Raw genomic sequence first — 15,594 nt, 5'->3', positions numbered from 1 at the left:
CCAACTGCTCAGTGCACAGAACGAGGAGCCGCCAGGAGAGCCTTGGCCTATAGGGGAGAGCCATGGAAGCCAGAGAAAGCCATCATCAAATAGGCTTCCCGGCTTCCCGCCTTCCCGCTGCACGGGGCTCGACCAGAGATGCCTGCAGCTTACCCAAGACTTTGGGCGTACAAAATGAGTGGGGCAATACAGTTTTAAACACTCTCACTTTGGGGTCGACTTTAGAGCAGGGGAAAGCGGGGGGACAGTGGCAGAGGCAAAGTGTGGCCATAGAAATTGCCTGCAAATGATGCCACAGCTGAGGCTGCCACTGTGTGCCTGTAGATGACATCCTAGTTTACAGGCTGTAGCCAAGAACAAAAAAAAAGGGGGGAAAAGAAGGAAAAGTGTAGGAAAAAGGCAAGAAGAAAAACTGTCAGGAAAGCAAGCAGCGAGAGGTGTTAGGAGAAGACACTGAGGGGAGGCCAGCTCCATGGCTGGCACCATCTCTGCCTTGGAGATGCCTTTAAGGCTTTCCTCAAAAACCAGCCCGCAGCTGTTGCACCTGTCTGCACCCCACGCTCTCTCTTTGCCTCTCTATCGTTTCCCTGCTTTACATTTTTGTGGCATCCCCCGCGCGCGCTTCGTGTGTGTGTGTGTGTGTGTGTGTGTGTGTGTGTGTGTGTGTGTGTGGGCATGCGGGTTGCCCGCATAAGCCGCACGAGGCAACTTTGAAGGCAAACAGATGTTTGCCTCTCACTTGCAACACTCTCAAACCCTCCCTACACCCCTCCTGAATGACATTAAATGTCGCTTAATTTGAGTGCCCGTTTTGGCTGTTGCAAGCTCCAGCTGTTCGGATGTGTTCGGATTCCCCCTTCTGGCGTTAGTCGACCACAAAACACGAGCTTGAACGAGTGGCAAATGCATCAGGAATGTCAGGCGGGAGTGGGGAGTGGGGAGTAGAGCGGTAAATGTGGTTTGGGTGCAACTCGAAAAGTATTTCACAAAAATGTTTGAAATTTCGCCTCCACATAGCGGGAGGCAGGCAGGCAGGCAGGCAGGCAGATGGCCAAAAAATAGTTGCCACATTTCTGTGATATATCGATTTATAATTGACTCAAAGTTTTCCGCTGGCAAAGAGCAGCAGAGATCCCCAAACTCTTTCTTTAGTTAATAATTCGCATGGAATTTCCAAAGAATTTGCACATTTTGCATAAGGTTAGTTTATGGTTTACTGTATTTATGGTAGAAGTAAGAAATATGCAGCAAACTTTTAGCTTGGATTAGAGATTTAATAATACGATTAACATCGCATTTCCTGGTTAATTCATTCATAGAACATTTGTACACACCATAACCTTTTTTTCTGGCTAAAGGCTAGTAGCTAAGGCTACGCAGAAAAGTGTTTTCAAAATATGAATACTTAAAATTCGTCAAAAGGCGAACCAAACTATTTTGTGCAGCTCACTAGCTTAAAATAAATAAAATAAAAATAATAGAAAATAAAATAAAATAAAAATAAAACATAAATAAAATAAATAACCATTATTTATGCATCGATTGCTTTAAAATCCATTAATTTCCTTTAAAAGTATTCAACTTGGTTTTTTGTTAAGCGCAAAATTCCTATTTTGTATCAAACATTTAAATGGCGAACGACAAAAAAAAATGCAAAATTAAAATGCAATTCCAGTTCTTCAATTAAAAAAACATTTGTGCCAGCGAACACATTTAAATGATAGCGTAAATATGCATTCTGCAGAGGCGGAATTGTTATGCAAACAGCTGCAGGGCCAACCACTCAAGCACCTCATCAGGCTGCACCGCCACCACCATACTGCCATACAGCCATACTGCCAGCACCCACTTAACCCATTTAAACCACTTCCTGTATTCCGAGTGAGCGGCAGCGGCAGCGGCAGCGGCGAGGCAGCATAAATCCCATTATTTATTCATTAAATTAAGGCCCATTCTCGGGGTCTCTACTCTCCTCTCCTCCCCTCCCCTTTTAGCCCATGCTCATCCCACGTCCTTAATCACAATTCGCACTCGGTAGTCTGTTGGGCGAGTCCTTTGTTTTCTCTCGTATTTTCGCTCCGAGTTTTCCTATTTGATTTCTGGTCTGTTTCGGGCAATTTAATTAAGCGCTTCGTTTATTCTTTTCTAGCTGGGAAATGTGCTTATACGGTGAAAATGAAAAATCCACAAAAACCAATTTGCAACTTTAATACAGACAGACACACACACACAAGCCACGCCCACATAGCGCATCCACTGACATTAGGCGGAAACTTCTACCTTTGGGTTTTCCACTATTTTTCATCTGTTTTCTAACACTGCAAAGAGTGGGCCAAATTGGGTTAAAGCCATAATGCCAAAGTATTAATGTTGCACTCACGTGCTGGGTGGAAGGGGGCCATGCAGCTTGGGCAGCAAAACCAAAAACCGCAGACATGAGCCGGTTGAGGTTGCACATTCACACAGATACATTCTGTGAGCATTTGTATACCCGTACACGTACACGTACCCGTACCCGTATGTGTGTTGGCCCTCTCCTCTCTGGCAAACATGGCAGAAAACATTTGCCAAATGCCAGCAGCAGCAGCCAGCAGCCAGCACTGGCATTGGAGAGGCTCCTGGCAACGGCCAACGGCAATTAATGGCATCGAAAGCAAAATTCGAATGAAAGGATTGTTCAATCGGAGATTTCAATACCCTGGAAAATATATATTTTCATATTCTTAGCACTTTTATTCCCAATCCACATAGCCTTCGTTGTGAAACATTAGGCACGGAATTTTTTAAGCTCGAGTGCACAGCCCATAAATATTAATGTAGTGTAATGAATTGTAATGTAACTGAATGTAGTGTCATGTAGTGCCAGGTAGTGTATGGCTTTGTAATGTAGAAACGTAAGTAATTTAATATTCCAACTGAGTTGGAATGGCAATTTCTGTCACCCACGATTATGGGTATTTTCGTATTGAACTACATTATTTTTTACATAGGCCAGTGAGCGGTGTGTTCCATCGATCTCTACTGTAAACTCAATTGAAAGGCCTCTAAGCTTGCAAACAAAAACAGGCTAGAAAACCAACATAAGGAAAGCGATGGCCACAGCTCCCCCTTCTCACTCTCTTATGAGTTTTTTTTTTTTGGGTATAGAAGTGCACTTGTGAATAAAGGTTCCATTCAGTATCAGGAATTATATATATACACGATATAGGGCATTTCATTTTGAATTCCTCAAAACAATCTATAGCTGTTGCCAAATATATTGTTAATATTCTATTTTGAATATTCTTTGAGCTTTGAGATGCGAATCATATTGCTTCAACACAGTATAAAAGTGATACTGAAATATTAATATGTACTATGTATGTTGTGATCTCACATCGTATGATACAATTACAATCCAACAAAAATAAAATTGTATATGGTTCTGGTATTACCATATTTCGATACGATATTGTTCATTTATGTTAAAAATCCAAACATATATATAGTATATAGTGGGTATTATCATACTAATAATAATAATAATAATAGTATATTTATGTATATTCAGCATAACATTCAATTTACCTTCTATTAAAATAAAGCGCGTTCATTTGTGCGAAAATTCCCATTTTCCAATAAATCGGAGAGGTATCAAAAATACAGCAAACGTAGGTTGAACATGGAATATTTTCCCTGCCTACACACATTTACCCTCTCCTCTCTCTCTCTCTCTCTCTCTTTTCTCTTCCCTTTCCTTCGCACATTGTATTGCCCGCTCGCTTTATGGCAGAGTGTGCTGGCAACATGGAAATTCGCATAAACAAATTTGCACGAACGAAGCTGCAACACTTTGGCATTTTCCAATTGGAGTTACGTATTTGTGCTCACATGTGAGTGTGTGTATAGCTGTGTATAGGTGTAGCTGTGTGCGCGAGAAATGGGCAGGTGTACCTTTAAATGTTTATGTGCGTGATTGAAGGTCTTGTGAGGGGCCTGAGGCTCGGGCCCGTACACTCAACGAAGGGACACACACGCTTAAGGTTTATGGAAATGTTTATGGTGGAATTTATTTACTTATTGCACATATCTTACTCGTACGATATACACACATATATATATATTTCACTTTTAACGGCATTTGTGTGTGTTTAAATCAGAGTGGATCAAGTTATAAATTGCATTTTGGATTGCAATACAGATCAAACAGATACAAAATAGTTTGCCAAGTGAAAAGGAGCAAAATGTATTCGACTGGAATTTCGTATGCAAAATTAATACATAGAAGTCCCGAAAGGAGAAAATCTTAAGGGTTCGGTGGGGGAGCAATGCTGAGGGTTCAGTTGATGCGCCAAAAGATTGTCTAAGCTCAAAAAAACGAAAACTCGGTAACAAAAAGATTGACCAAAAGAGTTGTCCCTCGTGAGTAACTTGAAAATAAACGCCATATTTATTGGTAATCTTCGTTTTGGTTTACAATATCAAAGGATTTCTCGCAGATGAAGTTCATTGGGTACTTGCATTCCCTGCGTTCCATGTCCACTGTTCCAGTGTTCTCTCCATATCTTGTATATTTCGCTTCTAAACAAACGCAATGCCGTGACCCTGACGTGTCGCGTAAATTTTTAAGGTAAGTTCCGCGTAGCCCTGTAGTGGACGAAATAAACTCTCCCTCTTTTATTTCATCGGTCAGATCTATCCAATATCCATCTCCAAGCATCAGCATCCTGTTGAGTGCCTCGAGCTCCTCATCGCTCTGCAGACTCACTAGATGAGCCCCCATCTGATGGCATTTATCCAATGCACGGTACCAGGACAGCTTTTCCTTCTCGTTAATGTAGTAATATTTTGAACCAATTTTTCGAAAATTTTTTCTATCTGTAAGGTTTTCTCTTCTGTCGTATATTGCAGTCAGCCAGGATGACAGTTTTGTCAACTGCTCTGCTATAACCTCCAATTTGTCGTTCATTTGGGCAAGTTTTGAGAGAGTATCTTCTGGGTGGGGTCTTCTTTCCGCCTCTAGAGCCATTAACTTTTCATCTATTAGTTTTGAGAGAGCGTCTGCTGTCAGCATTTTCACAGCTAGTCCGCACTGAGAATCCTCGTTTTGAGATGCCGCCACCCGAACAACATTCATTGGTGCTGATTCATTCTTCAGTGGAAGAACGTTTTAATGGTTTTTTATACTGAATAAACTGAAAAACTGAGCGATGCACTCACCTTCCCTGACTGTGACTGGGACCTTCCGGAGGTTATCGCCAATAATAGAAATATAATCGAACAGCGCATTGCTAGTGCTACTTGTCTGAATGCAATCCAAAATGAGACTGAACTCTAAATGGAAAACATTCTGAATCTTTGGGCTCAAATGACTGATTAACTGATTACAGCTGAGAGGGGCTGCCGCATGACCCGGCACACGTGCAATCAAACCGACGCCATATAAGCAGGAAAACAAAGACACAGATTAAACTAATTACAATTATCGAGGAAAAAAAATATATGTATTTATTAATTAGTATGTTTATTATATTCATAATGTAAAGGAACGATTTAAGCTGCCTATTCGTCGTTCTTCTTCTTGATTGTCGTATTTGAATAATTTGTGCTCATCGTTGTCTAGGCATTATTGTTGCCTATCGTTATTGTAATTTATGTACGAGCTAATGTGTTATGTTAAATATTTAGTAGCTTATCTTAAAGATTATTACACCTTTGTGATGCCATTAAGCACACAACCTTCTAAAGTTATACCCGAACTCGATGAATTGCAAAAAACTTTATTGCCGATTTATTCGTGTATATAATGAGACAAGCAATTAATGCCAGCATTTTAAGCCCACCGAATGACACTTATTGACAGTGGGATAATTGGATGAGAGAATGTTAACAACTGAACTGCATTAAGGCTGTGAAATCAATTCGTGTCAGTAGTCGGTGAAGTGCCATTTAAAAAAGTAAACCAAATTAATCCTTTCAGCCGTCAAGCTGCACAAACATTAAGTCTACATTTAAAATGGAAAGCTGTCAATAATGTGCATCAAATTGTTATCACAATTTTCGTTCGTCACTCAAAGAGAAAGAGAAAAAATTAAAATACAATTTAAAAAATAAAAAAAAAAACCTTTTTCTACACCAAAGAAAGTATTTTTTGAAGTAATAAATGTTCATGTAGTTTTTTTTTGCAAATATTTTTATATAATTAAAGTAAATTTGTTCATGCCAAAAAGTACCACTTTTTGTTGCAGTCTGTCGCATGTTGCATCATTATGGCTCTTGCTCTTTGCTCTTTGCCATTTCTATTTCCTTGACCGCAACTGTGGGTAGACCTATGCAGCTGCCCACCCACTGCGCTTCGCCCACTTTCATGAGTCGTTTACACATTACGTGCATGAGAGCACTTTGCCGGCCACATTCGGCAGTCATCTGCCCCGCCCCACCCATTCCACCCACAGTATTTTTTTATATTTTTGAGGTTGTGGTTGGGGTTATGTCATTGGCATGCAAACGGCATCGAAGAAACGGCACAAAAACCTGCTCGAGCCGCACTCTCGACTTTCGCTTTAATTAAGGATACATAAAGGAGGCGAAGGCGCACAGCAAACCGATTGCACATGTCAGGAGAACTCAATGCGAAGGTTAGTCAGGGTTTAGGGCAAAGGCAATTTGCATGATGGTTCAAGGCAAAAGTACAGCCACACGAAAAGGGGTGGAAAGAGGTACGGTACACGAGTACAGTCACAGCAAAAGGCGCGATGCGGAAGTGGAAATGGAAACGGAAACACTTGAGTATGAGCGCCATATTGCGCATACGCTGCATTAGCCGTCAGTCAAATAAAGAAGCCAAAAATTTGAATTTAATTCACACACGTTACCCCTCCCGCCGCAAAACCTTAGCCCCAGACTTCAGAGGAGGCCTTAACCCTTGTTCAAGCCACAAAAACTTAATAAAAAAAAAATACTCACCTGAGGACGAGGACTGCGAATGCCGCATGGTGGTGGCCATGGCAATGGAATTTATTTCCGATTCCGGCGACCACATTCTGTTCACACGAAAACTCTTCACTCTCCTTATGGAAATTGTTACACCTTATATATACGTATATTTATCGTTCACAAAACTTAATGGCTAAATCATGTTTTTCACTGCCTTTTATAATTAGTTTTTCGCTTTTTCTTTACCTTCCTTTTTTTTAACTTATTTTGTGTGTGTTATTTTGTAATTTTTAATTTATTAAAAAAGTTTCTCTCATAAAGTTTTGACATATTTCATGCATAGCTGCGGATTACTAAAGAGGGTGGCTGCCAGAGCACGGTTAGGGGGGGATTGGATATATATTATATATATATATATATATATACATATATATACACACTTTTCATACAAGTTGGGTAAAAGTTTTTGCACGGAAAAAAAACACATAAAAATAGAGAGAAAAAGTTGAAAATGTATAATAGAATGAAATGGATAGGCCAATGCCTGAGGAAGCAGCGTGGATTAAGGCCTGTCAAAAAGTGGAATTACACAACGACAGTGCGTTTCAGTAGTGTAAGACACACACACACACACACACACACACACACACACACACACAGGGGGAAGTATGCAACTCTCTTGGTAGATTATTGGAATAAAGGAAGGGAATAGGGAAATAAGACCCCAAACGGCTCATGTCAGAAATAATTAGATCTATCAACCGGAAGGAAAAATGGTTTAAAGTTTCTAGTGAAAACTGCACAATGGAACACGAACAGTGAAGTTTATTTTATATTTCTTAAGTAATATCCCCTAAAAGGATGCATAGTTTGAGAATTATATAGCTTATGAATTACTGATTAAGTAACGAATTTCATTGTAAATTTGAGTCCCTTCAAGCCTATAATTTTCTGCATCATTCATCTGATTTTTATTTTATTTTTAAATTTATTGCTTATATACTCTTTAATATAATTTTTTAAATATCATCTGTTTTATAGTCTTGAAATGCACTTTAAGGACTTAAATCTTCCTTCTTTCTCTATTCTCCATTCTGCCCTTTTATTTTCTCAACATCTCCCTTTTTTGCTTATTTCCATGTAATTTTTCTCTTTGGCTGGCAAGAAATTATGTACGACGCTTGCCAAAAGCTTACTTCGAATAAAAGTTTATGTCTTATATATCCATTCACTGGTTTTTACGCTCCTTTATCTTTCCTTATCTCTTTCTTTCTCTCTTACTGGAAAATTATATCCCTGCCATGTCCCATCTATAGCTCCATTTTAAACACACTTTCGAGTGGCAAGTGCAGCAGAGGCAACAACTTCATTGATCTACAGCGTGGAAGAGGGAAAAGTTGAGGGAAAACCCTAGAGGGCAAGCCCGAAGGGAATGCCAGGCAGGCACACCAAGGAGCAGCATTTGATGGCATTGTAAACAAGTGGCACCCTCTATTACACTCTGCCACCCAGCAGCCCGCAGCAGCGCCGTTCTGCACTCGCCTCAAATTGCTGTCATTAACTGGAAAGTGCAGGGAAGCTACAACGAAATTACAGCAACAAACGGAAAAGACAAAGAGCTCTCCTTCTTGTTGACCTGACAAGGACAACTATTCCAGATATATATACTATAAGGACATGGCGTGTGTCACTCCTCCCCCCCCGCGTGTCTTGTCCCGCCCTTCTGACTGTCTGTCAGGGTGTTTTTATATAGTGCCCTGATGTTTATTTACACAGCTGAAACAATTACATTCAAGTGTGTGTGGAAAAAGCTGAGAATGTGGAAAGTGGCGTGGTGTGGAGTGGAACCCTCCTCTGTAAAGACACAGAAAACAAGCTGAGAAATTGCTGAGAGCAGCCCAATAAAAACTACAAACGATTTGCGCGTGCCATGCCCGACAAGGATAATAAACAAGGCAGCTCTCTCCAGCTCTCCCTCTCTCTCTTCGAGACAAAAGAAACGAATCAAAGGAAGAACTTATCTGGACCGAAGGAAACTGGGGAAGGAAGCTGGGGCTGCCCAGCTGAAGAGTAAAGAATGTATTATCCAATGAAATACATGGCACAAAAAAGTGTGCATGAAAAAGTCAAGAACAAAATAGAAATATTATTTCATTTGCTTAGTTCGTTTGTTAGTTTTATTTCTCTGAACTATTTCTCAGTTTATGTGGCAGACAATATCATCTTTCACTTTAGTTTCTATTACAAAATAATACCCACATCAAGCTTCATTTTGCACCAATCATAAACTTGAGCCCACTGCTGCTGTAAAATACAAACAACCCTGTCCACATTTCCTATGCATATCCAACCATATCTCTAGCTAAATCTTAACTATCTCCGGCTCCATTCAAGGCCATTTCCGCAGTCTGTCAGTGGCTGCCAGTTCGAATTGCAGGCGTCACCAATCTTTCTGGCAGCGCAAAAACCCATACCATAAGAGTGCCATGCCCATCGAAAGACATTGGCAAATATTTATTGATAGCACTCTGTGACTGTGTGGGCACAGTGGCAGGGGGCAGACGTGTGCGAAAATTATGCGCCAACCCACACACACACACACACACTATCACCTTTTCCCCCTCTAAACCCCCCCACACAGAAGTCAATAATTTCGTAACAGCCAGCGAAATGGAGGTAGCAGCAGCAGCAGCAGCAGCCTCCTTCTGAACCTGATTATCATCATCATCATCGAGCAAGGAACGTGGCCATTGATGGCGCCATTTTTGTTTTTGTTTGCTCAACCAAACATCAGTGTGTGTGTGTGTGTGTGTGTGTGTCACTGCTCCTGTGTGTGTGTGGTGTCTAGTAATGGGAGCGGACAAAACTTTCTCCGTGTTTGGTGTACCAGTATCTGTATGTCTGGTCTGGGCATTTGTTTGTGTGTTTACTGTCGGAATTTGTAATGAAAGTGAGCTGTTCATTTGCTTTAGGGTCGCCAAGTGGCCCACACACACACACATGGTCTGTCTCCATGTCCCCACCCCTTCGCTTGCGTGTAAAATAAATGTTTGCCATATTTTGTTGTTTTACGAGGTTCGTTTTTCGCAAGTAAAAAAATAGAAAAATAACTTAAAAATAAAAAAAAAGTAGGCCTAGTCCCAGCCATAACTTGTCATAAGTCGGACGGGGTCTTTTCTGGGCTAGGGTCCTTAACTTTTGTGTTCCTGTGTGTGTGTGCGGGTCGAAGATAGAGCCAAAATATAGGCATGATACTGAAACTTTTATGACTACAAATTTCTTTAGTGCAAAGCCAGGACGAAATGTTTGCTTTATGTTAATGCCCAAGCCAAAAAGGAGGGATCGAGTTCTGTGGCAGCCCCACAGCTGGAGAACGACTAAGCCTATGCAGGGTTAGTGGGGGGAATGCAGGAGATTGAGAGCCTGCGGCAAAAGTTTTTATCCGGGTGTACCGGGACTTTTGAGAATTTTAGCTGGATTTTTTAGCAAATTGTTTTGCAGGCATAGTTAAAGATTGAAAAAGGTGAAAAGAACTACAACTAACCAGCTTACAGTTGTCTTTTTGTGTAAGCTGTCAACATTTGTGGATTATGTTACAAGCAGTTCTTCACCCTAAATTATATTATAAATTATTATAATTATATCTTAAAAATTTAAAGTTTATAGATCTATAAGGAAACATCGCAAATCTGTGTTATTTTAATATGTTACTGAGAGAGCAAAGAGAGCCTTCAGAAATCTCTGAAAGTTAAGCTGCGTCCCATTATTTATGTATGTAAATCGGATAAGCAACAACGTTCAGTTTATTCCAACACCATCACATCATATCCAAACCATTAAGCTACGTTTTGCCCCCATTTTCATATTCATTCTTTGGTAATACAACACCAAAAATCCCTTTAATTAAATTCAGTTCCGCGCTGTTTTTCATTACCATTTTCAGGTTTTGCTCGTTTGCTCGTGTTGTTCTGTTCATTCCAGAGTATCCTTTCGCCGTATCCCTCTTCAAACAGGAATTTAAACTGCTTTCGCCTTTTTCTGGCTGCTCTGCTCACGTTCCTTTATGTTTTTTGCCTATTGTTGTTATGCAAAAAGTTGAAAATAATCTTTTGCGTTGAAATGCGCAAATGTTTCTTTTCCCCCATACGCTTTGTTTGTCCATTCAAGGACGCCACAAAAGGCACCAACAATATGATAATTTCCAAAAGAAAGAGAGCACAATTGAGAGGAGTGGAAAGAGGGAGAGAATGAGAGAGTGAGTGAGCAAGGGGGAGGGCGAGGAAAACTTGGCTGCTGCATTATAATAATTGTGGCTGACAAATGCGACAGAAACAGCGACGCGAGGAACAGGGACAGCGAATAGAGAACCAAATGCCGTCGAGGGGGATGGCAATAATGATAACTAACCGCAAAAGAGCGCCGCCAGGCGTCAAAGCAGCACGCATAACGGATGAAGGAGGGAGGGAGGGAGGTAGGAGCAGCTGCAGCGAAGAGCAGCGGCTGCCCAGGATGAGGATGTGTGTGTGTGTGTGTGAGTGAGACAGCAGCCAGATTCAGTCAAGCTTCCGTTCTCTGACATCTTTGGCCTACATAACAAAAACAGTTGCAACTGTTACAGCACAGCGAGTGAGTGGGACAGAGGAACAGAGAGAGAGCGGGAGAGAACGCGGTGAGCGGTAGGCAGAGTGTGGAGAGCGGGCATATAACTGAATCAGAATGTGAGGGGGTGGTGGATGGGAGGTGGGTAGGGAAGACACACAATGAGGCCTCTTGTTATTTGCACATGTGTAACTGTTGTAGTTGCTGCTGTCTGCTGATGTCTCTGCTTGTGGGGGATGCCCTCCGTAGCCAGGGCATAACGATTCCCATCAGAAGTTTGCAAGGTTGATGGGAGAGAGTATCAGCAGATCCGTCGTAAGACAAAACTTTGTCAGAAGTTCAAAAGTTTCGAGTGTAATATTATTACAAATATTTATTTTAGTCATGGCTAAGACAAATGAAACTACAGGGTATCCAAAGCCTCGTACTTTGCACCCTGTCCTGTCCTTTCCTTTCCGTTTCTGTTGTTTCAGCCAGTTAGCAGCTACTGGCGTTTCATGTCCCTGTCTCTCTCGGCACTTGTGTCGTTTTTAACTGCTTTTGAGTCTTCCGCCACAGACTCTCCAAGTTGGGGATAAAAACCTTTTAATTTGCTTCGCCGCATACTACTCGTGCTCCTAAACCACCCACCCTCCGCTCTGTAGCCCACTCCCACCACACTTGTACAAAACAAGGCGCAATTTCCTTTTAATTTCCTTGCAGGCATCGAAGGAAAAAGTGGCGGGGAAAGCGGCGCCCACAGAAGGAAAAGGCTGGAAATATTTTCTGTTTTCCCTCTGCCGGCCTGCTTTTGGTGCTGTTTCTTGTGTCGGACATTGGTCAATGTTTACCAAACAATTATTTTCTCTTTTTGTCGCACAAACTAAATGCTTCCGACCAGGATGGGGCGTAGCTTCCTCTCTTTCGCTCTGGCCATAAAGGCGGTCGCTCTGCGCTCTCTTTCCACCTTTATTGCTAGCTACATTCCCCCTCCCTTTTTTGTTTTTGCCTTCTTTGCAGCCGTACCACCTCTGATTTCTCGAGCGATTTAGTCGGCTCTGCAAAAATGTTCAACTTGTATTTCTGGTCTTTATGGAAATATTTATTCAAATGTTTGCTTTGCTTTACATTGTTTTCTTCTGTCTCTTTGCGGCTTCTTCTGTTTGGTTGCTTCTTTCTTGTTGTGGCATCTCTTTTCTTCGCCTTGTTTCGCTATAGCTATGATCTCTGCTAAGACCGCTTTCGGGGCTATTTTTGCAAATCGAACAAAGCTCTTTGACGGCCGTGGTTCAGTGGGGTTCCATGGTGTAATGGTTAGCACTCAGGACTCTGAATCCTGCGATCCGAGTTCAAATCTCGGTGGAACCTAAAGGATGTGCGCGCCACCCACCTCATCATAATAAGGGGGGGGGTTGGGGTGTTTATTTTGAAGTTAATATTTTAAATCGGATATTTTCTAAGGGATTCTACTTTTATTTATAGAATCTTTAATTCTTTCCACATGTGGCTGATCTCTTACATATATGCTCATGACACTAGAAGTGGGTTGGTTAAGGTGAAGGTAAATTCTGATTTCTTATCATCAAAATTGTCAAAGTTCGTATGGAATTTAGCATATCTAATGCATTGTTGATTTGATATATTAAAATACACTTCTACATTCAACAAAAATATATAAGTTTCATTGGGATTTTCCATGGCAAAGAGCCTATTTTAGTTCAGGTTATGCAAGAATTAAAGCTACATATGTATGTATGTGGATATTTGTTCTTCCTCTCATACGTAAATGGGAAAGAAATCGGAGAAGAATAATCAAAGTAACTTGAACAGATATCAGTAGTGGTTTTATGAAGTATTTTAAAAACTTTCACAAAATCAAGGTAAATGTTTCGCCTACTCCAAAGCGTACAGCAAACTACATAAAATGGGGAGACGACTGTCGCCTATTGTTTCTTCTACAATATTATGTAAGAACGGGGCAAAACAACGGTTTTCTCGAGCTGTTACAGGCTACCCTTTTGTATAAATGTACATGCATATATTATACAATTACAATTCATTCCCCAAAATGCCACTTAATGCATAATTGACCGCACCAAGACCCTTTCTTTTTTTTGCGGCCTGTCGTGCTCTTAACCCATTAATTAATATGCAGGTCAAAAGTAAATGCGATTTAAAGGTTAAGGGCGTATGAGTGTGTGTGGGTGGGCGGCTCGGGAAAGGAGTAAAAAAACCAGAATTCAAGTGGACATGGACCTGGACACGGTCAAGTGCGAAAGTGGAGTGAAGCGAAGAGAAAAGTGTCATCAAAATTAATTGGCAATTAATTCTTTATGAGCGGACACCGATGCGACCAGGCCAAAACCCCAACATCGAGTGACATTAACCATTATAACAGCAAAACAAACATGTAGAATCACACACCACACAGATACTCGCACACACACAAGCACACACTGCGAATGAGTCAGTTTATTTAGATAGGATAATGGAACACACGAGCCGAACGAACAGAACAGAACAGATGGGTGTCTACAGGGGGGGGTCTTTGGGAGTGAGGTGGAGTGCTCAGGCCTATAAAATAACTGCGCATTGAAGTGTGAACACCCCAATGGGGTAGACGCCGCCGTCGTACTTCTCTCCGCGCCCACAAACAATAAAAAATTAATATGCCAAAATGTGGAAAATTGTACGGCGCGAAATTTGCTTTCTTCCAGCATTAATTTTCTCCTAACGCGTATTATAGGGATTAGCCATGCATCATTAGCTTTGAGTGGAACCGGCTGTGATATCGCTGTATTATATTGTATGATGGGGGAGTATGAGGGTCTGGGAACACGTGCTAACCGAAATATGTAGGTTAGGGCTAACCCAAAAATATTGTTTTCTTCTTTTTGCTTTTTCGTATGTCTCTTTGGGTTAATGTCTCTTGGCTTTATTGTCCTCGGTGTCACGAAAATGTTTTGACAACGTTTATGTGGATAAACACAAAAGTCGAACTTAGAAAACGCGATGGAAACTAACACACAAAAATTAGAACTTTCAACTTCAGTTACAGTTTTTTTTTGGTTTTTGATTTGGGCTATTTTTGTTATTTTAAATATAATTTTTGTTGTAAGATTTATTGTTTGCTTGGTACCAAAGAAAAACGGGGGAAAAACGCGAACAAGTTGGAGTGTGAAACCAGCGCGCCTCAAAGTAAAACCAAAACTGAGCATTTAAGGACATTTACGATTGATTTTATACCGAAACCCTAGTCAGGCCCGAGTCCGAAAAGGACGCCGCGACTGGCTCCTGGGCCTCTGACACAGAAAACGTTCGGGGAATCAGAAGCCGAAGACGAAGACCCGATTCGGAGTAAAAAAGCTTTTGCTGCATCCTGGGGCCCTCTCTCTCTCGTTCTCACGGAGTGTATATTCCAGCAGGTTGTTTTTTTGTTTGGCGCCCTTTATTAAAAATTACATTACAATTATTCAGGGCACCATGTGCTTAATTAGCTTATTTCATTGTTACGAAAAGTTCAACACGTAATCAAGCCAGTTAAATCTCATTAAATTTTTGGAATACGTATTCATTTCTGCAGCCCCAGCAATACAGTTTCGCATCTCTATCTCTTGGCGACCAGCCATTGAACCAAACAGAAACGATTTCATTAACAATAGATCAGGTTTCTATAAATAGCCCTCAAATCTTTGATCAACTTTCTCTTTACGATCTGTGGCGGCAGAGTGGTCTCTGCTTGACTAGAAAACTGCCTCTAAGCGATGAGCGTTCAAAGCGGTTCTATGGTGTAATGGTTAGCACTCAGGACTCTGAATCCTGCGATCCGAGTTCAAATCTCGGTAGAACCTGAAGTTAAATTTTCTTTTTTTCTATTGTTTTTGTATTTTTCTATAAAATAAATGTATATAGGTAAGCATATATATCTTTTTATAAATAACTTCAGTTTTTTTAAGAAAAACGAGATGGAAGATCATCTTTGTGCGGCTTTTACCACTAATTGTCTTTCATGGCGTTCAGAGAGGTTCTATGGTGTAATGGTTAGCACTCAGGACTCTGAATCCTGCGATCCGAGTTCAAATCTCGGTAGAACCTTAATTA

The 15,594-nt window shown here is 41.0% G+C and overlaps 1 protein-coding gene, 1 long non-coding RNA gene and 3 other non-coding genes across 9 annotated transcripts in view; 4 read left to right on the top strand and 1 right to left on the bottom strand.

Moving 5' to 3' along the window:
* Positions 1 to 15,594, bottom strand: part of LOC111075318 (apoptosis-resistant E3 ubiquitin protein ligase 1) — a 30,614-nt gene that overhangs the window by 14,049 nt on the left and 971 nt on the right. For 2 of the 5 annotated variants that reach the window (XM_022368575.2, XM_022368582.2), the window contains exon 1: positions 6,946 to 7,073. The exons of the other annotated variants lie outside the window; for them this stretch is intronic. In XM_022368575.2, coding sequence (XP_022224267.1) covers positions 6,946 to 7,021 — 76 coding nt within the window. In that variant the 5' untranslated portion in view covers positions 7,022 to 7,073. Of the gene's footprint in view, positions 1 to 6,945; positions 7,074 to 15,594 lie in introns of those variants that run through there. 5 annotated transcript variants of the gene reach the window in all.
* LOC111075372 lies at positions 5,537 to 9,040 on the top strand. The gene is made up of 2 exons (XR_002607926.2): positions 5,537 to 5,635; positions 8,232 to 9,040. It is a non-coding gene; the product is annotated as an uncharacterized LOC111075372 (long non-coding RNA).
* Positions 12,790 to 12,861, top strand: Trnaq-cug. The gene has a single exon. It is a non-coding gene; the product is annotated as a tRNA-Gln (tRNA).
* On the top strand, positions 15,273 to 15,344 carry Trnaq-cug. The gene has a single exon. It is a non-coding gene; the product is annotated as a tRNA-Gln (tRNA).
* On the top strand, positions 15,517 to 15,588 carry Trnaq-cug. The gene has a single exon. It is a non-coding gene; the product is annotated as a tRNA-Gln (tRNA).

This window comes from Drosophila obscura, unplaced genomic scaffold (genome assembly GCF_018151105.1).
Source record: "Drosophila obscura isolate BZ-5 IFL unplaced genomic scaffold, ASM1815110v1 contig_200, whole genome shotgun sequence".
NCBI lineage: Eukaryota > Metazoa > Arthropoda > Insecta > Diptera > Drosophilidae > Drosophila > Drosophila obscura.
Note: the sequence above shows the minus strand (reverse complement) of the source record. Positions and strands in the feature narration are given on the sequence as shown.